Below are 25,552 nucleotides of genomic sequence, written 5' to 3'. Positions count from 1 at the left end.
CAGAGCTAACGACAGAAAGGATGACAACGCCTCCATTCCATGCCAATGACTGAGGATGCGTGAGCCCCGCCCGAAGGAGCCACGGTGACAGTTTCTTCTGGTTTCATCACTGCTTTAACTGTCCCCCTTCCCACTATCTTCTCTGTTTCTGATCATGAAAGGAGAGGCCACAAAGCTTGGTGGAAAACACACAGGATTTGGAGCCAGACAGGCTCTGCCTCTCACCAGCTGTGAGGCCTCGGATACAATCCTTTAACTGTCTGGATACTTTTTCTCCTCCAGCTTTTTTTTCTTTTTTATTAAGTATTTATTTTTGAGAGAAAGAGAGACAGATCATGAGCGGGGGAGGAGCAGAGAGAGGGAGACACAGAATCCAAAAGCAGGCTCCAGGCTCTGAGTTGTCAACACAGAGCCCGATGTGGGGCTTGAACTCACAAACCGCGGGATGACAACCTGAGCCGAAGTTGGATGCTTAACCTACTGAGCCACCCAGGCGCCCTTCTCCTCTAGCGTTAATACCTAGTGTGTTGTGGCATTTGGACAATAGGAATATGCATGAAGAGTGCACAGCATAGGTAATACACTGGGGCTACCCGCAATTCAAGTTCATTACAGCAAACACAGACGATGTGGAAAAGTCTACCCAGAATCATAAATACAAGTAGCAACTGCTATTCTGTTGGTGTCTCTCCCTTCCAGTTTGTTCTTCTAAGCATGGTGTGTAGGGGTGTGTGTGTGTGTGTGTGTGTGTGTGTGTGTGTGTACTATAAACACATACGAATGTTGTATGATATGAATATAATATTGTGTCTGATTTTTCATTAATTGTTTTTGTTTCTCATTAACAAGTCTTCCAAATAAAATTCCGATAGCCTCATAATATTTCATCATATTGTTGTAAAGTCACTTATTCAACTTTCCCCAAATGTTAGATATTTCTTTCTTCCCCCCCGCCCCCCCAGTTCCTTCCTCCCACAAACAGAGACAATCTGCCGTAGAGGACAGTGCTCACATTTGTTCACATCCAGGCTATGCTATTTGCTAGCTGCTTTGAACATGGGCAGATCTCATTATCACCACGTCTCCAGACTTTCATCTGGAAATGAGGGTGCAGAGGATATGTACCTAGGTTCCTAGCGCTGCCATAAATGATCATAAACTCGGTGGCTTAAGACAACAGAAGTGTGTTCTCTCACTGTTCCGGGGGTTAGAAGTGTCAGCAGGGCCATGCTCCTTTTGAGGACTGCAGGGAAGACTCTTCCTGCTCTTTCTAGTCTCTGACTGTCCCCGCTGACAATCCTGGTGGCCCTCGGCTGGTGGCAGCAGAACTCTAGTCTCTACCTCCATCCTCAGATGGACTTCTTCCCTGTGTCTGGACTTCTAAAAACACCGTTGGATTTAGAGTCCTCCCTAAATCCAGTAGGACCACATCGTAATGTGATTATATCTACAAAGACCCTATTTCCAAATAAGGTCACCTTCACAGATTCAGGGGGTTAGGACTTCAATACATCTTTTTGAGGGACATAATTCAACCCCAAACGCTACCTAACAGAGTTGTCAGGAAAAAGTGAGCCAACATAAATCCAAGGTCCTTTGCTAATGGTAAAAGTGCTATCCTAATGTGCATTGCCACTTTTAAAGGTTTTTAAAAAAATTATTTTTAATGCGTATTTATTTTTGAGAGAGAAAGAGACAGAGTGCCAGCGGGCGAGGGCCAGAGAGAGAGGGAGACACAGAATCCGAAGCAGGCTCCAGGCTCTGAGCTATGAACTGTCAGCACAGAGCCCGACGCGAGGCTAGAATTCACAAACCATGAGATAATGACCTGAGCTGAGGTCAGACTCGCAACCAACTAAGCCACCCAGGTGTCCCCACTTTTAAAGGTTTCAAGGTCAAAAAGGCACCAGATTTAGGAAGGCAGAGTGTCAAAGTATCACGTCTCTTGGAGTTTGGGTGTTTGGCCATCGGTACAGGGCAGTTTGGGCTGAAGCCAAGAAGGCAAAACCATATGGAAAAATCATGGCACCTGATCAGTCTCAAATGCCTTAGGTGTGGTCTTGTTGACTGGATGACCTTCCAACTGGCAGCCCAAGCCAGCAGAAGAATCTATAGGGGCGCCTGGGTGGCTCAGTCAGTTAAGCATCCCACTTTGGCTCAGGTCATGATCTCCCGGTTCGTGGGTTCGAGCCCCGCATCGGGCTCTGTGCTGACAGCGTGGAGCCTGGAGCCTGCTTCCGATTCTGTGTCTCCCTCTCTCTGCCCCTCCCCCACTCACACTGTGGCTCTCTTCCTCTCTCAAAAAGTAAATAAACCTTAAAAAAAAGAAGGGAAGAGTCTATAGCAGTGCTTCTCAAACAATCTCTGACTTATCCCCCACCCCGTAATCCATTTCAGATTGATTCTTTTATCAACTTATAAATAAGATTGTGTCTTTAAAAAAGGGATCACAGCCATGCCAAATTACCATCCAAGTTTCTAAAGGCTTACTCTTAATTCCTGCCCTTATCTCATCATGGGCTGGGGGCAAGCAGCTTGCGGACTGGCACCCATCCCCAGACCACACTCTGAGAAACAATGGTCAGGGCCACTGCGGAGCTGGGGGCCCCGCTGGAGCGTGGCCCGGCTTCCAGGCCTCAGAGGAGGGGGGGACGGTTAACTGATTGCCAGCCTCCAGCTCCATTCCGGGGGGCACGCCTGGCTGGGGAAGACAAACACACCTCCCACACCTGAGTCCCAGTGTTTTCTTTGAGTTTGTTTTCCCACTGACTTACTTTCCTTTCAGTCTGGGCTTTGAAAACAGCCTTCTGAGTGAATGCAGGCGAACCCAGCAGTCCCACACCACGGCTCATATGGAATGCATTTAGAGAGGGGGAAAAACTCGAACGGAGTGGTTATACACTTTGGAACTGGCTTGGAGATGGCGTGGCTGGAATTTCAGAGCTGGCTTTTGTTTGCATTCGTCATGAAACATTTGGTATATGAGCTGCTGCTACCGCTACTAAGGCAGCTGCTGCTGAGAAACCCCCTCAATGGCTGCTTTTCTTCTGGACGTTAGCTGACGGACAGCGGTCGCCAACGGAGGGCCCCGACTCTCCTGCTCCGATGCCTCTGCCGCCCTCCTTGCAGAAGTTACGGGAGACGTTTCCCCCCCAAAGTGATACCTGACAGCACACGAAACAGAGACACCTGTTTCTGCCACATTACGTGGAACGCGATCTTTGGGTGGTCGTGCCCTCTGCCTGGGATGATGGGAGTGTCTTTTGATCAGTTCTTAGAGTTTACTTTCTCTCTCATCAAAGAGATCTCCAATATGGCCTTGATTTGTCTTTGAGGCGATTTTTAAAACACTAGTTTGGGGCTTTGGCATAGCAACATCATTCAGCAGAACCCCAGTGGGGTTTAATGAATAAATTACCATGAAGGGATCTTGTTTTTGTTTGTTTGTTTTTGCTTGAGAAAGTCCACCAGGACTCTAATCCCAAGAAACAGACGCTGAAGGCGGTGCTGTGGCCCAACCCACATTGTGGCTATGCGGACATCGCAAGAAAGACGCGGTGTATGTGACACGGTGGTAATGTACCTAGCTGAGAGCCCCAAACACAAAACTGGTAACAGGCTCTTAAAGTCTGGGTAGTTAAAACCGTCTTAGCAACTGCAGTAGGCTAATTACATGCCTTCCAATCCTCTCCTCTGAGAATCCAAAAAGACAGTAAAGGATAATAATTTTACAAAAGGACGCAAGATCACAAGGAGATCTGGAAAAGGATGTCAGAACTGGAGAAGGATGTCCGTGGCAAACGGACCTCGACCGGTTTCTGGAAGGTGAAAGCGGACGAAGACACTCGACGTGGCAGAGCACAGAAAGCACGTCTGTAGCGTTGCAGTGGGGACATCAGGCACACCAGCTCGCCCTGCTGACCCCCTGAGAGACAGAGTGGTGGCACCAGGTGTCCAGATGGGAGAGCTGGGTGTGAGGTAGGCAGTCTGGGTCTGAAGCAGTTGGGCCCCAAATTCCTCCCTAACTGCATGCAGCCAGATATCTTGCAATGCTTCTCCCTCATTCTCTAGGGGAGAACCCTCCACCACCTGGGAATCTTAGGATTAGTCTGCTGAGAATTTGGGCAGAGGCTCCAGACTAATCTGCCAACCCAGAGGAGAGAAAGGAGAGGCACGGGCTAAAGTAAGAACAGTCAAGGGTATGGTGCACTGAATGTAGACCGTCGGCTCCTGTTCCCACACTGGCCGCCAGATGTTCACCCCGCTCTCCCACCTCACAGCTCACCTCCCATCCCCCAAGCAGATGAGAATTCTTCAGCGGGGAAACTGAACAGACCCCAGAGAAAAAAGACCTACAATCACCAACAAATGTTTTTCCAGCAAAACTTCTATCACTATTTGATCGGGCCACGCAGCGTCCATTGGTTGTTGAGGCTCCCTCACTGCACAACACTTTCAGTGCTTTAGTCCTTCTCTCTTGGATAGAAATTCTGACAGAGATCACCAAAAGAAAGTCTTCAGACTAAAAAAGAGAGGCCCACCGAACCAAAACAATAAAAAGAAACCTGGAGCAAATCGAGACAATGCAGGGAACAGATGAAAACATTATTCAAAAATCTCTATACTTTTCAGGGATTTAAGGTGATATTGCATCCAACAAACAAGAATAAGACACTATATAAGAAGAAAAATAGAAGATTAAAAAAGAGTTCTTGGAAAAGAGAAAATTCAATAGGATGAATGGAACGCAAAATGAGGCACTCTTCCAGAGGAATAAAAAGTAGAAGAGATGAAAATTAAGAGGAAAAAATAATAAAGCATAGAGAAAAAAAATGAATGTAGGGGCCCAAATATCTGACCAACAGCATTCCATAAATGAAACAAAGAAAATGGGTACAATAAAATCATGAAAGGAAAAAAAAAAAAGAAAAATTCCCAGAAATGAAAGACATTTTAAGCTTGAAAGTAACTATATATTGGCCATGGCAACTTTGTTCTAGATCTGTCTCCTGAGGCATGGGAAACAAAAGCAAAAATAAACTATTGAGACTACATCAAGATGAAAAGCTTCTGCACAGCAAAGGAAACAATCAATAAAACTAAACGGTAACCAACAGAATGAGAAAAGATATTTGAAAATTACATATCTGGTAAAGGGTGAGTGTCCAAAATACATAAAGAACTTAACTCAACACCCCAAACACAAATAATCCAATTAAAAAATGGTCAGAAGACATGAACAGACATTTCTCCAAAGAAGACATATAGATGGCCAATAGGCACATGAAAAGATTCTCATCATCACTTACCATCAGGGAAATGCAAATCAAAACTATAATGAGACATCACCTCTACACCTGGCAGAATAGCTAAAATCAACCATACAAGAGACAAAAGGTGTTGGCAAGGATAGAGAAGAAAAGGAACACTTGTGTACTGTTGGTGGAAATGCAAACTGGTGCAGCCACTGGAGAAAACAGTATGGAAGTTCCTCAAAAAATTGAACATAGATCTACACCATGATCTTGCAATCACTCTACTTGGTATTTACCCAAAGAATACAAAACACTAATTCAGAGGTGTACGTGCACCCCAATGTTTACTGCAGCATTATTGACGAACAGTCACATTATGAAAGCAGTCCAAGTGCCCGACTGATGAACGGATAAAGAAGATGTGGTGTGTATATATAATGGGATATTATTCAGCCATAAAAAAGTATGAAATATTGCCATTTGCAATGACATGAATGGAGCTAGAGAGCATAATGCTAAGCGAAATAAGTCAGTCATAGACAAATATTATATGATCTCACTCACGTGGGGAATTTAAGAAACAAAACAAGTGAGCAAAAGAAAAAAGAGAGAGAGGGAAACATATCGAGAAGCAGCTCTTAATTAGAGAGAACACACTGATAGTCACCAGGGGTGGGTGGTGGGTGACTAAGGAGAGCACTTGTCTTGATGAGCACCGGGTGATGTATAAAATGGTTGAATAATTATACTGTACACTTGAAATTAATAAAACACTATGTTAAAAAATTGAAAAAAGAAAGTTGTATATATACTTATATATATACATACATATATAAACTATATATATATTATATATATAAACCATATGTGTGTGTGTGTCTGTCTGTATATATATATCTATATTAAATATATATATATGTATGTATGTATATATATACATACATATATACACATACAGCTTGAGTACTTAGCATACTGAGGCATGTTGTTGTAAAATTTCATAAGAGGAATACAGGGAAGACCCTGGGGTGGGGGAGGGAGAGGGAGAGAGAGAGAGAGAGAGAGAGACAGGGAAGGAGAGTTTGAGAAAGTCATGGCAAAAGAAGTGAAAAATGGAATTAATGTATGAAGAAATCTACATCCAGTCAAACTGGCGATCCAAGTGAGATAGAATATTAAGCTCTTTTAGACATTCAATGTCTCGATAAATTTACCTCCCATGTATCAGGAAGCTACTTGGGAATATCTTGAAGTAAAAGAGCGATTAAATCAAGAAACAGGATCTTTGGGATTCAGGAGACCAGGGATCCAATACAGAAATGTGTCAAAGGGAAGCAGCAGGGAGCTTCTGAGTAATCAGCCCAGACTGAAGCAGGAAGTTAGAGAGCTGTGGGTGGAAGAGGGGAAGGGGTCCTGGGGTGGGGGGTGGCAAATGTGCAAATGTTCTTATCCAATAATAATGACGATATCAACAGTAGTATTGACACAACAGATATAATGGCATATATGAAAATTTTGATAATTACAAATAAATCTAGGCAAATAAAAAAAAGGCAATAATTAATTCCAGGAAAACAATAAATTGTGCAAGAAATGAAATATAATCATGGTGTACTACTTGGGTCAGCAGTCAATAAAACGTATAGTCACAGTCATGTAAATGGGACTACATATCCTAAATGTGGCTATAAACCATATTAGGAGGATGGGGGGCAGGGGAGGAGGTAGAGGTGAGGGTGGTGGAATAAGAGAACTAAATTTCTCGAAGAAATCAATCAAGAAATATCAGCCTGTGCATACTGGTTTTAAGTCGTGTAGTGATTATCACAAGAAGCAGCTAACTGTGCTCAAAGCATCTAACCCCTGGAAAAATCAAACTTTACGATGGGCAGGGTTGGAAGAGGAGGCTGCTGCTTTTCATTATATGTCTTTTTGTACTTTTGGATTGTTAATTGTATACACACAGCACCTTAAAAAACATAGCTGAAAATCAGGGAGATAAAATTCTAGGATCAAATGTTGAAAAATAGCTCCGGCAGTGTCTGACTCTGAGAACACAGCAGAAATCCCTAAGCACATGGTAACAACTGGGGGCTAAGACTTTCCAGTCAGAGTATCTGAAATTTCCACCTGACAAGCAAAACTTTCCTCTTCTCATCAGCGGGGAATTATGCTGCATTTCTCCATGGGCTTAGGGACAATGAAATAAATGTGCTTAGCATAACCCACAAGGAACCGCGAAAAGCAGCAATGTTCTGTGCACAGGTATATTTGGAGGTTTTTCACTGTATTCTTCCACAGTTCAACACTATTTGCAAGATGTGAAAAGCTAGAGCACGATGCGCTGATAAAAATGTCTGAAATGTTAAAAAAAAAAATCAGGAAATGATACTTTTATTTGAAAAAGATTTAGCTGAACAAAAATAGAAGCTTCCATTGTAAAATGTTGAGTCATGCAAAATGGGTGAGGATTGTACTTCACCCCAGCTGGGGGTACATTTTATAAGCAAAGAATGTCAGGGAAGCTAGGCCACGAGCCAAGGGTACAAAGACAGTTCTGAGATTCTCTGTCTGGCTCTCTTTGCAAGTTACCACACGAATCCGTGGTGTGGGCGGGGACCTTGGCAGTTTGGGCATAAGAGAGCAGTAAGATGGCAGGGTCTTTTATGAAGATCGGCTATCACCCCTGGGGGCCAGGTCTCTCTTTCATCTTCTTTGCTCAGGCTTTAGAAGCATGTCAGCTTTGTGGAGTTATCAGGAAAGTCCAAAAATTGAAATCTGTGGTGACTAATTCCACCCCTTAGTAATATTCTTACTCAGTGCGAAGCATATTAGTGTCAAGCTCAACTTAAAACTGCTCAAAGTAGAAGTGATTATTAAATTCTAAAGTAGAAGAAATTCACCTCTAAACACAGAAGAATGCTGGGACCTTCAACACACCCAGATATTGTTAGCCAGCTCTTTGTTGGGGGAAATGAATCATAGGAGAGAAAACTGCACCCCCCCAGGCCTGGCCACACTGTGGGGGGCAGCCGGGCTTCTCCAGATGATGAGGTTGGGACTCAGAGGACATCAACTTCTCAGGATGTGCGGTGTGGGAGGCAGGGGCCGAGGGAGACTGTTCTGGAAGGATGATCTCAAGGGCTTCCAGCCTGGGAGACCAGGAAGACCAGACGCAGTGTTGGGGGCACAGCCAGGTCGGACCCAGGATAGGGAGTCCAGGCTGGTGGGCAAAGGACTGAATCTGGGAGATCAGGCAGGGCAGAAACTGGTGTTTACCGACGTGTGGTGGGGGCCCCCGCGACAGCCCAAGGCATATAGCCAGTGGGTGTCCCCAGCCTATTGGGTGGCTGGATCTGGAGTTGGGACACGGGAAGAGAGCAAGGAGAAGAACCCTCGTGCTAGGAACTTGGGGAGCTGGCACTACCCCGACACATTGCTAGGAAGGGAGGGATTCTTGGGGGGTGGTCAGGACTGGTGGAGGGCAGGGAAACTGGGGGCGGGGGCGGGAATCTGGGGTTGACACATGGCCCCCTGGCAACTGTGGCTTGGCCACCGGTTCTGAGACTGGTGTGAGTGACTCAGCTCCAGGTTGTACCACACAGAGAGCAGAAGCTGCTGATACTTTTCCCGCCTTGGGCAGAGCTGTCTTAGCAACAGCAGGGTGACTGAGCTCCAAGAGGCAGAGTCAGCAGGAAGGGCCAGCGTGGGCCGGAGCACCCCCACCCCGTGCCTCCCACATTCCAGGTACTTCTGCATCTTCACCCCTCCATGCTTATATTCATGTTATTTTTCTGCCAAGAATGCCCCCTTCCGTGTCCATCTGATGAAAACCTATGTCCCCTTCCAGGCCTGGCACAAATACCTTCACCAGGAAGTACTTCCCGGTCCTATGTGCAATGGCTTTCAGGCTAGACCCTGCTTTCTTGATCTTTATAGCATGCTTTCCCAGGACTGGCATCTTGCAGACATTTAAGCAGTTGCTGAATGTGTTTGTTGAATTTTTCTGTAATTTTCAGTTTATCTATGCTATTTAAATGTTCGTGTTCACAGAAGGGAAACAGTTTTGGAAAATTATAACTGGAAAATCAATGTAAATTAAGTCCTCTTTTCCTTCTCTTCTCAAATAATAAAATTGGAGATCCTTTCTACTGGACGAGGCATGGTACCAAGGCAAGAGAAAATCAATAAGCAAGTGAAAAATGCATTTAAAACTATATAATTCATGGTAATTGTTATTTCTAATACACAATATATACATCTATTTCTATACACAATACATACATGCTGCAAATTAAGCTTTTATAAAATCAATTAAATACCCCTAAAGGCTGAATCTCTGTGAAAAAGTGATGTTCCTGTAAGTGAATCAAGCTATTGATCTGTGGTTACAGAGTTCCCTTCTAGAAGTGTTCACTAAAAACCCCTAAATGTCAGGGGGCCTGGGTGGCTCAGTCGGTTGAGTGTCCGACTTTGGCCCAGGTCATGATCTCGCGGTCTGTGGGTTCGAGCCCTGCATCGGGCTCTGTGCTGACAGCTCAGAGCCCGGAGCCTGTTTCAGATTCTGTGTCTCCCTCTCTCTCTGACCCTCCTCTGTTCATGCTCTGTCTCTCTCCGTCTCAAAAATAAATAAACATTAAAAAAAAATTTAAAAAAACCCCTAAATGTCTAAGTTAATTTAAAGGGATGTTCACATTTATGTTAATTTAAACTATTTACTCAAAAGCTACAATTGAAACAGTTGTATGTATTCAGTTTTAATTTTTAGACACTATTTCAAAGGTCTAACATGACTGTTCCCTTCTACCCCGCACCCCCCACCATAAAGGTATCAGGTGTTTTCTTCTTCTATGTGGATTACCCTACAGCGGCATAAGATACCTTCGTGATCTATGATATTTTATGACCTCAAATTCCTTAGTGAACAGACCATAGGTGGAAAAATAGAATCTACGGATTTTATTTTTCAGCTCTCACCTTTAACTGCAATATATACCACGAGTGCTTAATACCCCCAACCTCTGAGTTAGTGATTAAACACAAAGATTCTTTCGAAGGTCACAGGTTTATGGTGTTAGTGGCGGCTCCGGGGACAGAAGCCTGAATGTCTGTGGTCACTTAGGTAACTGTGGGCAGGTTGTTCACCATCTTTGAATCTCAGCTTCCTCGTTTTAAAATGAGACAAAGACTATTTGTCCTTCTCAACTAGATTCAGAGGATTCAAGAGGACTCAAAGGAGATATGCTGTGTGAAAGTGCTTTATAAACTGTAAATTGCTATGCAAATTATTATTATCTAGAGGCTGTTACTGCTTTTCTGACCCAACTCTATTCAGAGATGACTGAGCTATAATGAGGAGTTTAGTTGTTGGAACACAAATGAATGCACACACACTCACACACCTCATCTAGTACCAATGTGATTAGTGTCTGAGCCTAGGACATGGCTAGTGAAAAAAACCAAATCTTCATGGAGAACGCGGATGGCAGATGAACCAAAAGCAAGAGGAGTACTATTTTTATAAATGACAGTTGAGTTCTCTAAACAATGTCATTGGTGTCTGTAAATGGATAGTCTGAATTCCTCCCAGCCATAGCTTATGTCTCTGTGAGGTCCCAGAATGTTTTTCAGTTTTGTCGTGGCACAGAAGCAATAGGAAGTAGGAAACAGCAGTGGAAATGAGGGATGAAAGACAGCATTTGTTTAATACAGACATTGTAGAGAGATGGATTATTTGTGCAAAACCAGAGTTTTATAGTGTATATATTTTTTTGACCCACATAAACTTATTTCATTATAAAACTCCCTTTACCGCTACCCCATTGGCTCTCCTATAATGTAGTCCGGACTACTACAATCAATTGTACTTGGAATATTTTTGATATTTGTGATCCCATTTTTAGTCCTCAAATTGGACATAATTATACATCTGTGTTCAAGCATTATGTAAACTCCGGACTGCAGATGCAAACTTATTAGGAAACCACAGGCACGTCCTTGAGAAAGTGCAGACACTGCCACCTGCTGGACAAGGTGTGATTTACTCATTTAGCGTTTTGAAGTTAATTTTGCACTTGGGAAACAAACTCAAGGTTTTTCAAGAACTGAATCTTAGGGTCTTACTTGGAATAAAATCCACCAAATCTCTGGACACTCCTCCTATATCTACTAAACAACATGACATATAACAGTCTGAAAAAGTCAACATTCAGCAAAAGTTAATGGTTAATTGCCCCAATCATACCTCAATAGTGGGTTTCATTTGAAGTTAAAATCTTAGGGGTGCCTGGGTAGCTCAGTTGGTTGGGTGCCCGACTTTTGATTTTGGCTCAGTCATGATCCTGGGGTCATGGGATTGAGCCCTGCATTGGGCTACGTGCTGAGTGTGGAGCCTCCTTAGGATTTTCTCTCTCTTTCTCTCTCTCTTCCCCCTCTCTCTACCTCTCCCTTGAATGGTACATGCTCTCTCTCTAAAATAAAATAAGATAAAATAAAAATAAGATAAAAATAAAGTGGAAATCTTAGCTCCCTGATAATTTTGGCAAGAGTTTGGGCGTAAAAACAAATGATTAAAAAAAATACCCTCAATGACTAGGATGATGTGTGTTTTCAACTTCTGAAGGTGTCACTGTAAGAATACTTCCGATAAACTTATTCCCTATAATTGTTCCAGAAATAGAGTACTAGCCAGAATATAATTGACTCCTCCTAAGTCAAAAATACTATTTCCTAAAGGCATACAATTTTACAGGCCAGCTGTAACTGTCCAAATAGGTCAAGGCTCATCATAGATTCTCTCTCTCTTTCTCCATGTAGAAGTTACAAAGACAGACTGATGTCCTGTTTCTCACAGACACGGGCCCTGTTTCTCTCCTGTGATGTGGTTTGCACACTAATATTAGCTAATTATTGAACTCTTATCATATGTGAAGCTCTGGGCGAAGGGCTTTATGTGCATTCTGAAGTGGATTGTATTGTTTATGCATCTTATTTTTTTTAAGTTTATTTTGAGAGAGAGAGAGGGCAAGTGGGGGAAGCGGGGAGAGAGAAGGACAGAGGGAGAGAGAAGATCCCGAGCAGGCTTCACGCTGTCAGCATGGAGCCCGACGCGGGACCCCATCTCACGAATCGTGAGATCATGATCTGAGCCGAAATCAAAAATCCGAGGCTTGACTGACTGGGCCACCCAGACACTCCTTGTTTGTTTCATTTTATACAGATGGGGAGACTGAGGCTCAGAGGGATTATACCTTCCTGTGGTGACAGCAGAGAAGTAGCAGCTTTACCACCAGGCTGTCTACTCCAGATTCTGTGCTCTAATCATCATGGTATCCTATCTTCTCAACAGAAATGCATACGGTACAGAAAGAAAGGGATGGACATTGTGACCAGAGAGTTTGAGTTGGTCATCTCCATATCGCCAACCACAGGGAACAGCAGATTCTGAACCTAGAACTCTCCATTTAGGATTCTGTCATGTCCTCTACGTGGCGATAGCTGCTGTAACTAAACTTGGAAATAATGCAATGGGGACTGTCCAAGGACTGCTGTTTTTTTTTTGGGGGGGGGCGGGTGAAGTACCCTGTAATTGTGCTAACCAACAAAAGGTGGAACATGTCACCTAAAACACTGTGCTTTAGTATCGTAATAATAATCTTTAGAGATCAGTCACCAAAATTGCACTTACCCTGGGTCATATGGGTAGAACCATGGCAGAAAGAGGATTTGAGTCTCCTGTAACTCCCAACTCAGTGTTCTTTCCTTAAAGAATGGCTGTTCTTTATGATACATAGGCCAGGCTTTAATCACTTAGCATTTGTTTAAACCCAGTCTGGCATTTTATTGACAGATGGATGAAAACTTGAATGTTTCCTGTAGCACATCATATTAACTTTTCTCTTCAACATATTTGCTATTATCTTCTATGTAGATGTCCTCAGCTTTAAATACAACAATGCAAATGAACTCAGAGTACATTACTATACTCCTAATAGGAGGTCTGATTATCATTCATGCATAGTTGAAAAAAATGTTTAAATTTGTACTCTATCATCGCTTATAAAAATACTTACATAAAAATATGTATTTTTTTTAAAGCGCTCAGTTTATGAATGAACTCTGCAGAGTTAGTACGTAAGTCATTTGTTTGGAATTACACACTTTTCCTTTGTAATGGTTGGTGGCCAGAGTCTCAAGGCAACCCACAGAAGTGTAGTAAATTCCCTACTGTGGCGCCAATGTTTACATTTGTAATGGGAAAAAGTTGAAAATGAATACAAATGTAATGCTAGTAACGGAAAGTATTTAAAATACGAGCGAAAAGAATTGGACACAGGAGCTTTCGAGCCTCCAAGCGGGAGAAAGATAATGGGGATTAATGTTAGGTCATGAAGTTCCAACGCCTGGATGCTAGGTGGCGCTATTGAATCATAACAGCTCGGTCATTTGCCAAGTCAAGGGACATTCATTTAAGGGCTGTTCCTATCACAGATATTCACATGTTCTCTGCCTTTAATTAATTTGCTTATTTGTTTTGGCTCCTAACACCACTGTGATTTGAGCTCCTAAAGAAATTATGACTAAGAAACATATTGGCGGCTCACAGCATGTCAGTTTTTAAGAGTTAAGGGGAAAAAGTATCCATAAGCACATTAATACTCATGGCTCAGAAACATGTTGAGTTCTGCCTTTTACTTCCACATTTTGGTGGGTGACTATGGATCAACTTCTCAACTTCTCTAGGCTGGCTCCAGTTTCTCACTCTGAAGAGGTTAAGTAGTGAGCAAATATAATCCAGATTAATCAATAAAAAAAGAAATCAGACTGTGTAGGTCGAACAAGTGAGTTTGGCTGTTCTTACCCAACACATCTGTTTGGGACCCAGTTCTCTCTAATTCTAACTCAAAGCAAGGTTGAGTGGAGTTTACTCAGTGGTAAACTTCAGGGTACTTCCCTGGACATCCGCAAGTGCCCCCCTGCCTGGCAAGAAATATCTGAAGAAAAATTCTAGAAAATTCTAGAAATTTCAGAAATATCTGAAGAAAAATTCTAGAAAATTCAAGAAACATTCTCTTGGTTATTCATGTGCTAAAACTCATTGTTATTTTCCTCTTGAGTACTTATTATTATACATTTCTTCTGAGATATGCTAAAGGGGTCTCCGCGGAACCCAGACATTAATAAAAAATAACTTTTAAAGAAAAAATTCTAAAAATTAAGTTCCTCAAATATTTTGGGGAGGAGACATATTCACTTGTCAGCATACCCTCCTACAAGAAATGCACGAGGTGGGGGCTAACAGTCGAGCTATTACATAGGAAAGTTACGAACTTCCCTACATGGTTGGCTAGTCAAACAAGCAGTACTATTTGGAAGGAATTAAGAGGTATCATTCCTATCTTGAATAAGTGACAACCCATTTGACTAACAGACGTTAAGTATTTTTACGAGCTCCCCAGACGGTCATTGCTATAAGTGCTTTTTCTTCAGTAATGAGACTGGTCTAAATATTTTTCGGATTGCTGTAGGGGGATTACTAAAAATCAGCACACACCTACAGTTTAAAAATAACAAGACAAGCGTCAAAGAAAAATGGCCAGTGGAGGGTCTGCATCTCACTCGGGTTCTATGGTCAGTTCATCTACAATGATGCAAGGGTCACTAGATCTCGCAGTGTCTTCAATTTTAGTGTTTCTTCCTTCCGTTCTCTAGGCTATTCAGTTATAAAATTCTTTAAAAAGGGCAAGAGCAATGATTTTGGTGTGCCATAATCCGATAATTTAGACTAAAAATGGGCTGATGAGGCAGCTCTGGTATGAGATCGCTAAAGTGACTTGAGGTCACTCTTTCCTTTAACCTGGGTGACACCAATGCGCTGAGCACAAGAAAACAGTGCAGGTGCTTAGTCTTTGCAGAGGCTAAAATATAGTGAGAAGCTGGCCAGGAGTGGATGTTCATCTCCTGTCCCCTGCCCCAGGGGATGTGGGACTCCCTGAGACACAGCAGTTGCGGGGCTGCTTGGCTGCCAATGTCACCACACAACAATCTCTCCAGAAGATGCCCGAGAGACCAGAGAACGTGGTGGAAAGTTCTGAGCAATCACTCAAGGGTTCAGTTTGTTATATGCATGTCGTGTGGCAGCTGAGAGCGTCACATTGGGGTGGTATTCAAAATATGTGGCAACCAGGTCCACTCAGGACCTGAATTCACAACACTTGCTGAGTGTAGCACTGGGCCAGAGTCCTGAAGACTCGCTCTATGCCTGTGAATTACCTCTTTTGTTACCTCACTGTTGGATGAGGGGGCGTGGCAAGGGCAGACAGGGCGGCCAAGTGTGGGCACTGAGGGCAGTATAGGCATATTTCACTATTTTAACCACTAATATGCTGGACTGTGTGAACCGGCCATGTGTCGGTCCCGGCCTTATAGAAACCTTTCATCCCACCACACAGGAGTATCGGAACCCCCTTACCCTCTCTAAGGCGGCAAGCCTCAGATTATTTAATATACTCCTAGGCCTAACTCAAAAGGATAATAATCTTTATAAGGTCGAAAGACTTCGGCGGAAGTCACAAGAGCTAATAGTAACTCAATTTTCAGAAATAGGTTCTAAACGTGCTTCTGGATCATGGGACAAAGGCCCAGTTTCTGAGAAGTCACGCATCTAAATGGAGATTATAGTTGAGAAGTCAAGAGGATATCTTCTGACAACAGCACATAAGTGGGCTCTTGGGGCTGGGGTTTTTATTTGTGGTTTATTTGTATTTAAGAAGAACAAAGATAAAATGCCTCACTTATCGGGCCCACGATACTAGTTCCAGATCCAAGGACGGATGGCGTGTGTGATGTAGACTGACCGAAACTCTTCTCAAAGGCTGGGACGAGAGTGTGTTCATTTTTTTGACAACTCTGTGTCTCCAGGGTTTCGTTCATGTTTTTTAAAAAATATTTTTGTGATTTTTTATTTTTTAGAGAGAGAGAGCATGAGTGAGGGAGAGGGGCAGAGAGAGAGAGAGAGAGAGAGAGAGAGAGAGAGAGAGAATATCTAAGCAGGGTCTATGCGCAGCGTGGAGCCCAATGCAGGACTTGATCCCTCGAGCCTGGGATCATGACCTGAGCCAAAACCAAGAGTCAGATGTTCAACCGACTGAGCCACCCAGGCGCCCCTCGTTCACCTGTTATCTCGTACTACGTATCACACACACAAGCGCACACACGCATTCGTGCACACACGCACTCATGCACACACGCATGCTACACAAACGGATAAAGCCAAAGAGTGGAAGTAACGAATAACCTAAACTTTTTCTGCGAAAAAGTCTAACTTAGGGTCAGACCTCACCTTGCACAAAGACCCGAGTTTATGTGATCTTACAGAGCTAAAAATGGGTCACAGCATGGCTCTTCAAATTCTTTAAATTGCCCACTGTTGAAAGGGCAGAGGAAGGCCTACTTTCAAAAAGTGACTAGGGTCGATGATGCTTCCAGCCTTTCAGATTGCATTTCCTGTTGAGGAGAGAGACCTGCAGGGCTCGCGTGAAGGTTCCTGGTCATGTGCACGTCAGAATTTACCTCGGAGGGAGAGAGCGGAGACCAGGACAGCACCCACCCGCCAGCTATCTTCCTCCTGCAAACCCCTGGCGGTGGCAGGGGCCACCTGATGTAACAGGGCCCCTCTGGGCAAAGACCAGTTCACATGGGCATCGGCACCTGCTCCTGGTGCAGGTGGGGTGCGAGGTCCCTGGCTGGTGGTGAATGCGAGGCACCAGGGCTGCGTTTGGGGAACCTTTCATCTGTTTGGGGAACCTCATTTCTACACAGCAGAAGGCTGTCTCCCATTTCAGGATGATGAAACAACAACCAGAGGAGTGAATAAGTATGCAAGGCTTGCAGGGCAGCAGTAGATTAAGGAGAATGGGAGAGAAACAACGTTGTTTGCCGTTCTCTCCGGATACGATAATAATGAGAAAAATAAATGATGGGTTTCTGAAAGTAATTATCTTTACAGTGATACCACAGGCACCCTCTGCACTCGTTCTCTGCTGCATTCCATTCCTCGCTTCTATTTGGAAACCACGCCATTCGTTAGAATAAAATCGTTAATTGCGTTTTCAATTTGCTTCTGTGTCTATTCTATTGCCAGCATTGGATATGCCAGAGCGCTTTGTCAGATGGAAGTAGGGCCCAGATACAGGATCACCTGATGGTTCCTTCACACCCACTTCCATCAATGGACTCTGGCAACAGCCCTGGACCAATGTCAATGCAAATGTTGCCAGCTTCACTTTCCAAAGGGAGAAATGGAGCCAGCGGGCCTTTCACACATGGCAAGTTTAGGTCTGGACCTGAAGCTCCCAGTTTTGGCATCTATATCTGGAGGTGTCTAAGCTTCCTTTGAAGGTCAGGGCAACTTCTCTTCATTAACAGGAGAGAAGGTTCCGCTCCTTTTATTGCCCGAGTCCTGTTCAAGGTGAGTAACCCCCCAAAACACCAAAGAGCTTGCTACAGAAGGAATTACCTGGGTCTTTGTAGATACTGAGCACACCCTTGAAGTAATGAGGTAAAAATCTTTCCAGTAAAAGCAGCACATCTTCCAACTCTTCAAGAATCCCCACAAGCAGGAAGTTTTCATTCACGTTCAGTTTTGCTCTTTCAAGGGCCCACTCACCAGGCTCCCTTCGTGGATACAAAAATGATTTCAAATCAAAGATTCATTTTCGAAATGCAGGAACAACATGCTGAGAATGGATCTCTTCAACCCATCCCCCACCATTTGTTTGAGCCCCAATCCCACTTCCTTAAGGATCAGCCCTAATATGGCTGCCGCTGGGAGCCTTCCAGCTGCCACTTGCTTTTCCACCTCTTACCGCTATCATGTTTACCTGTGTGTAACCCTGAGGCCCTGGTCAAAATATTTTTGGGAAGAATACACACACAGACAATTAGGTCCTATAAACACTGATCAAAGGGGCGATCTGAATGGCTTTTTAATAGAAGGACCAAACCAATAAAGCTAGAAGATATGAAATCTGAAACTTACTGATACAGTAGTTCTATAGAAATCAAAATCAGTTTTAGGTCATCCCCGCTAATCATCTTATTCTTTTAAAGAGTTTAAAGACAAGCTTTTATGTTTTTTGTTTTGTTTTACAGAAGGAAAATGGCCTCATCTCATCTGCAAGGCAGATCTCTGAGCCAAGTGCATTTCTGTGAGGGGGAAAGGATGGGAGTCATGGGAGCTGGGCTCCAGGCATGGCTGGCATTTCCCATCCAAGGGAATTTGGGCAAGCCAGGATTCTCTTTTGAAAAACTGTAATAATAAACCTAACCCAGCTCAAATAATTGAGGGAACAAGGGGACATTTTGAAAGAGTTTTGAAAATCATCGTCTGTGTACCAGGATAAGGCATCATGAATGCTCTCCCCAGGATTAGGAAATATATAATTAAAAAAAAAAAAACAACACTTGAGGGAGTTAGGATCATGTTTCTTGGAATAAATATCTTCACTGTGACAGAAAGTGAGTCATCTGGCCCCAAATCTTCCCAGTGTCTGAAGCACTGACCGTGAACCAGGAGGCACTTATACAGGGGTGAGGATTGGAGTGGGGAGGCCTCCTGAACTCAGGAAGTTTATGATAAAGCAGAAAGCTGACGCTTCTAGTTCCATATTTCAGACCGTAAACAAAGTCCCGTGTTACAGGAAACTCAGCAAAGCAACAACACACATAATAATTAAGCAGTAATCACTGAGCAGGCCAGAAGTACAATGGATGAGTTGTACTTCAGAAACAGTTTCTTCTCTCGATCTTTTCAGGAACACACTGACCTTCTAGTCAGTGTTCCCTTTGCAGGAAAATGTCACTTCGGCTTTATTTTCCATCACGTGAAGATCATATTCATTGTTACTATCATTTTTTTTCTCCAGGCTACACGTTTGCCTGGTACAATGAACTTAAACTGCAGCGAGAGCAGGCTCACCAGAATCATCTGTGCCCCCACCTCAGGCACTGTGATTAGGTGGGGATTTCTAGCAAGTGCCCTGGGGACGCCGATGCAGGAGGTGGGCAGACCACACTCTGAGAGCCTTACCATCTGAGTGAGTCACTTTCTAAAGAAGGTCTTGCATCCAAGGAAGGCTGAGGGGCTGAGGACTAGGAAGCCCATTCCTCTTTTTCTACAAGATGTGTCTCCTGAGAGAGACACTGTCAGATTTTGGGGTGTGAGTGCCCAGTGTTTCAGACCCAATTAGACAGGGCATGTAGGCAAGGACGGGTGCCGATGAAATACAGGCGCTATGGGGGAGCAGTAGGGTGATGTCCGCTGGTCTTTACTATCTCATGGGCTGAGCAGGGACAGCTATGAGTTAAGAATAAAAAAAGGGTCTGGTTGGCATTTCAGTTACACATCTTTACGGGCGGGTCCCAAGGCCTCTGTCAGACCCTGATCCGTTCATTTCTTCCTACATAGGACATTCAGAGTCTCCAATGCAATCTTTGGAGATTAATAGTAAACATAAACTGAATTCCAGAAGGCCGAGGGAGTAGGCATACAAGAGATTCCCCACGCAGTGCCCCCGGGTGGCTTTCCTGCCGTTGTCCGTTTTAGTCTTTACCTGCATCTGGGATGCTGTCCACAAAAATATGGAATGATGTAAAATAATCTGGGGTTGGAACACTCAGGATAGTTTTCAAGAATACACTCATTGATATCCTGGAAGAGAAAACACAGCAGTGAGATGTCTCGCAATCCCTGCAGTGCTTTGTCAAATGCCGTACAGGGTGAGTAAAGTTGATACTTCAGGTCACACGGGCAAGCCGTGGGGAGATACAGAGAATTCACAGATCTCATGAGAAATCTTTCTCGCTGTCATTTTGCCTCCTGTTCCACTGGCCAGGTGCGCATGCGGTCTGAGCATTTCCAAGATTGCTTGCTCTGTTGACTAAATTGCATTTCTGCATTTCCCTGTGGCCTGCAGTCTTTAGCTACATGACGAGCATCTTGACAAACTATTACCCAGGGTACCCACTACCTACCGTAACTTAGACGTTACCAGTCAACCGGTATACAGTTGGCACTTAATAAACATTTGTTGAGTGAATGCAGTGTGGCTTCCTTCTTAATTCATTCTGACTTAATTGGAGATCCCCGTAGAGCCAGCCCTACAGAAATGTATTTCCCTGGGTATCTGTACATCCATCAAATAATGACTGAGTACCTACAGGAGTCACATAAAGGATTTTTAGATTTTGGAGAGGCTGTAAAATAATTTCTAAGGTCATATTAGGTTAGAGAGTGACACGATGTTTGTATACGTTCTCTCACTTTCGAAGGCAACATCTGATTTCTAGATTTTCTATTTCTCTTGTGAGGTTGAACATCATGTCTCTGTCGGTGGGTAAACAGAAAGGCTAAAAGTCAACTTTTATAAGGTAGATTCATTGGCTGCCCTAGAAAAGACATGCCTGGTTCTTAAGTATTTCTAAGGAGAAACAATAATCCAATTTACAACCAAACCAAACAGCTACGGGATGTTTTTCCAGAGAATACTGGCAAGGTAGATCAAGAGTGGATGTAATTCAGAAACATGGTCACACTGTCAATGAAATTTGAGTCAGTTGAAGCCACTGTCTCTGATATGACTGGGGTAGGTGATTAGATATTAATTTTTTTTTTTTTTTTTAGTTCAAGTTGGGAATCAGAAAAATGTACCACAAACTCTTTTTTTAACAACACTTTCTTTCCCCCCATACCTCTTTGGTTTATATACCAATTAAATAAATTGCACCATTACAGTAACAACTGGAATAAACAGATTCAGCCACAAACACTTTAGCTGAGGACTGGAGTCTGCTGTGGGAAGCAGGGGTATACAACTCTCAGAGAGGAATAAACTAGAAGCAAATGGAGTTCATCAGTCCATCCAGCCACGTGTTAAGTGAAGGGTGATGAAGAGTACTTTATTGTGTATGCAAATCCAGTAAAAATGCATGATGTTACACCCAAAATACCTTTCTAAGAAGAATTTGACACAGGGGTATACAGATCTTCCTCAACTTGTGATGCAATTACATCCTAACAGCCCTTTGGAAGTTGAAAATAAGTTTAAAATGCATTGACTACATCTAACCTACCGAACATCCCAGGTTAGCCTAGCCTCGCCTACCTTAAACGTGCTCAGAACACTGACCTTAGCCTGGGCAAAGTCATCTAACACAAAGCTTATTTTATAATAAAGTGCTGAATATCTCATGTAATTTATTGACTGCTGTACTGAAAGTGAAAAACCGAATGGCTGTTGGGTGCAGAATGGTTGGAGGTGCACAGGTTGTGGGCCCTCCTGATCGCGTGGCTGTCCGGGGTCGGGGGGTGGGGGTGGGGGTGGTGACAGTGGCTGTTCACTGCTGTCCAGCATCCTGAGACAGGCTGGTCCTGGTCCAGGAAGAGATCCAGATTCAAAATTCCAAGTATAGTGTTTACTGAATTCAGATCACTTCTACACCATCCTTAAAGTTGAAAAAAATGTAAGTTGAACCATCTAAAGTTGAGGACCATCTATGTAGGGATAGTCATTGCTACAAGATTATTACAACAAAATGTGGCAGGATTTAAATGTTCGTTAATGGGGGATTGATTCCCTGAGAAGTTACGGTGCATTCCTACAGTGAAATATGGGGCAGCTGGCAAGGACAAGGGAAATCTACACGTACTGTTCTGAAAAGTGTCTGTGATGAATTTTCACATGAAAAAAAGCCAATTACAGGACAATATGCAGGTGTAGGACGATATGAAGATAAACACGTATGTTTACATAAACACAAACATATCTAGACGAATAAGTACCAAACTGTTAAAAGTGGTTCTTTCTGGCAATAGATGTAAAAGATGGGAATACGTTGGTTGAACTTGAACTTTATCCTTTTCTGAAATGTTATTTTCAATATAAATGTTGTATATAAAGTATCTTAAGTAAAACATTATTTTACATAAATGCCACTTCTATTGTAATATATGTATTTTACTTTTATCATCAGAAAAAGGAGATTTGCACATTGTAAAACAAATCAAAGCTTGTGGGAGGATGAGTGGGCTTTGCCCTAAGGATGCTCTGACCTCCCTTCCTCCCTTACAGTCCGGGGGACCCCTGGCAGGTGGCATCCCCCAGGGACCCGAGCCTTAGGTCAGAAGGACCCAGTAATTGGGCTGCTGTCTGAAGGAGGGAGCCAGGAGCTGGGTGCGGAGCAGAGCACAGGAGATCCCTGGCCAGGGCAGGGATGATCAGAGGTGGAGACTTCACGCCAAAGGGCTGAGTAGGTTGGTGGTGGTTTAGGGGGTGTCGAGAGATGTGTCTCATACACTGTCACCGCCCGCCACCCAGAGACCCGTCTTAATAGGAGGGGCGGGCGACAGAGCCTGCCAAAGCCGCCCAGAGAGTGCACAGCATCCATGCTTCTCCAGAGCTCACTTTACAGTTTCCTTTGAATGAGACCTGTGTCATTATTTGTTTAGGTGGGAAGTCCATGAGAGCACGCACTGTCTGCTCACCGTGTCTCCAGCACTTAGCACCCTGCCTGGAAAAAGCAGGCGTGCAATAAATACTCAGCAAATAGATGAACAAATGGCAGAAGGAAAAAGCCTCGACACACAGCCGGGATGCTGTCCCCGGTGACCCTGGCCTGGAGCTTAACAGGATCAGACGGAGGACGTCAGCATCGGCTGGTGGGGGCGGGAGCAGGGAGGGCTCAGGAGGTGCAGGGGCCTGTGAAGGTCATTTCCCTATTGGAATCCACAAATAACCCTACAAGGTCAATTTATGGGAAGACATAAATTCCTAGTTTAAGAAGTGCCGTTAGCAATTTTTCTTTTCTTAGATCAAGGCATGTCCCGGGGGATTTTAGAGTTCCATTTGAGCCCATTAGAGGTTGATGAATGGTGTTGACCACAACCATCCTATGGAAATGCTATGGGAGGACATAAATAAAAGATGACTCAGGTGTAAGGTCAAAAAAGAGCAGAAAATGAGCTGTGAAGACCCACACATTTAGCTGCCTGCGGCTTAGCCACAGTGATGAGGGACACTTCACCGCAGCTCAAGGACGAGGGGGCCTCAGGAAACTGCTCCTGGCCACTCACACAGTCCACTCTTCCTGGACCTGAGACCCTCCGTGAGTGGCCTTTGGTGTCCAGGGAAACTGAAGGGGACAAGTGTCAACACAGCTGCTCATACAATTTCCTGCGACAGGTGTGACTGACTCCCCAGGACCATTGGGTTTCTCCCCGTGTTAATGGTGTTATCGTTGGTGTTCAGGCTTCTGCCAGCCTGTGTTGTTTGACAGTTGTTTTTATTTTTATTTTATTACTTTTTTATGGTCACCCTTTTATACAGGAGTTGTGTGTGTGTATGTATATATACACATACATATATGTATATATATGTATATACACATACATATATGTATATATATGTATATATACACATATATATGTATATATATGTATATATACACACATATATACATATATATGTGTATACACACACAATTATTTCAGGATAAGGTTGCTTTAAATAGCTTTCATCTTTATTGAAGCTTGACAGCTTTGCTCTAAGATGGTCATCATGGTGATGACGTTAGCTAAGCGGGCCAGCACTTGCCCTGATTTGTTCATCCGGTGCCTGGATGCTGGCAGATACCACGGGCTCCCAGAGCGCCCTCCTCTGCTCACGTCTTGCCCTCTTTTAAGATTGGGTCTGAACATAAGTCCCTACTCTGCTCATATTCTCACATTATTAGGGAAATGAGACATTATAAGTGAACATCCCTGATAACTACGAGAATCCTTTTTGTGGTCAAAACTGCCAAAAAAAATTAGACCAATTTTGGTGAAACTTACTCTAAACTGTACTATTTGAAAAAACATACGCTTATACCATCTAGGGATTTGTGTGTGGAGGGGGGGGGGGGCGGTGGTGTTACAGGGAAACCATCTTTTATTGATTTCCTCCTGTAACCTTTCACAGGACGGATTGTGATGAACAACACTCACCTTCTGAGTGCCAACAGGGCCCCTTTGACAGGAAAGGCCAGTCACGACATCCAGACCCCAGAGTTATTCCTGATCTCTCTCTCTACACCCAGCTCCGCATCCACTCGATTGCCCAGCCCTGCACCAGTTTCCTAATCTGCACTCTTCTACCCATTACACCCTACAGCCCCCGTTCTGCGCCTCTCCAGTTAGAATCTCCTCTTCCCCTGCCCTCCCCCCACACGCATTCTCCGCAGGGCTGTCCCAGCAACCGAGTGCATTGATCCATGCCACTCCCCTGTTCAAAAACTTTCAATGGCTCTTATTGACAACGCAGTTAGGGCACCTGGTAAAAATGCTAATTCCCTGGCCCTACCAGCAGCATGTGTAACACGATGGGTTTGTCTGGGATCGGGCTAGGAATCTGTACTTTAGAGAACCTCTCATGATTTTGAGAAGAGGTCACTCTTCATGAGCCGCCAACACCATGCCATTAGCGAATTCCACGCCTTTGTTCACCCATCTTCCTTTGCCTGGAATCTCTTTCTCCCTCGTCCCCTGGTCCCAACAGCAGGCCCATGTTTTGCAGCCGTTGCTGGCAGGGTGAGTATTAGCACCTAGGCTTGTCACTCAGGCCAAGGGAATGAAGGTGGCCTTGACCATGGCTCGTTTCCATCCCGGCTCTTCACTGCCAGCCACATTGGGTAGGTGGGGTCCCTGGGACAGGCCTATGGGGCCGTCCAGCACAGCACGTCCTCCTCACCGTTGGCTAGAGCCCCAAAAGTCCCCACAGCCGGGTCTGCTCCCACCATGCCCTGCTGGTGGCCAGAGATCCGCTCTATGTAGAAGGACTCTGTAACAATGCCCACAGAGGGATTCCCATCTGGACGGAGTGCCACTTGGTGTCCCAAAGTGAGGTTCTCCCCTCCCCCTTGCAGGGGCTCTTGCCTATACTACCACTTGTGCCCTCCGCACTTGGGCTTGCTCTTGGGCCGCACTTGGGCATGCCCACCCACGCTCCCCTGCCCTGCTTCCTTCTCCTCACCCCGTACGGCCATGCTCCTGCAGGCCTCATGCCTGCTTCCAACCGAGACAGAAAGCTGCCTGTTTATTTCTGTGCAGAGAGAGGACTTAAATGCTTCCTCTCCTGGTTGTAGTTTTGGAAAGAGTGGAAGGATTGAAATCCCAGGTGGAGTTAATCTTATCACAAAGGGTGAATTTAGAGACAATTCATCTTTTATTTATTCTTTTATAAGGCAGCACCTTGTCTAAAAAC

General features: G+C 44.1%; 1 protein-coding gene across 5 annotated transcripts in view; it reads right to left on the bottom strand.

Moving 5' to 3' along the window:
• Positions 1-25,552, bottom strand: part of UST (uronyl 2-sulfotransferase) — a 314,759-nt gene that overhangs the window by 45,441 nt on the left and 243,766 nt on the right. For all 5 annotated transcript variants that reach the window (XM_078447445.2, XM_078447442.2, XM_078447444.2 and 2 more), the window contains 2 exons: positions 19,868-19,965; positions 17,773-17,930 (listed from right to left, as the gene is read on the bottom strand). In XM_078447445.2, the coding sequence (XP_078303571.1) occupies positions 17,773-17,930; positions 19,868-19,965 (256 nt within the window). The remainder of the gene's footprint in view (positions 1-17,772; positions 17,931-19,867; positions 19,966-25,552) is intronic.

Source organism: Panthera onca, chromosome B2 (genome assembly GCF_046562875.1).
Source record: "Panthera onca isolate mPanOnc1 chromosome B2, mPanOnc1 haplotype 2, whole genome shotgun sequence".
In the NCBI taxonomy this organism is placed as follows: domain Eukaryota; kingdom Metazoa; phylum Chordata; class Mammalia; order Carnivora; family Felidae; genus Panthera; species Panthera onca.
The sequence above is the reverse complement of the archived record's forward strand: the minus strand, read 5'-3'. Positions and strand labels throughout refer to the sequence as shown.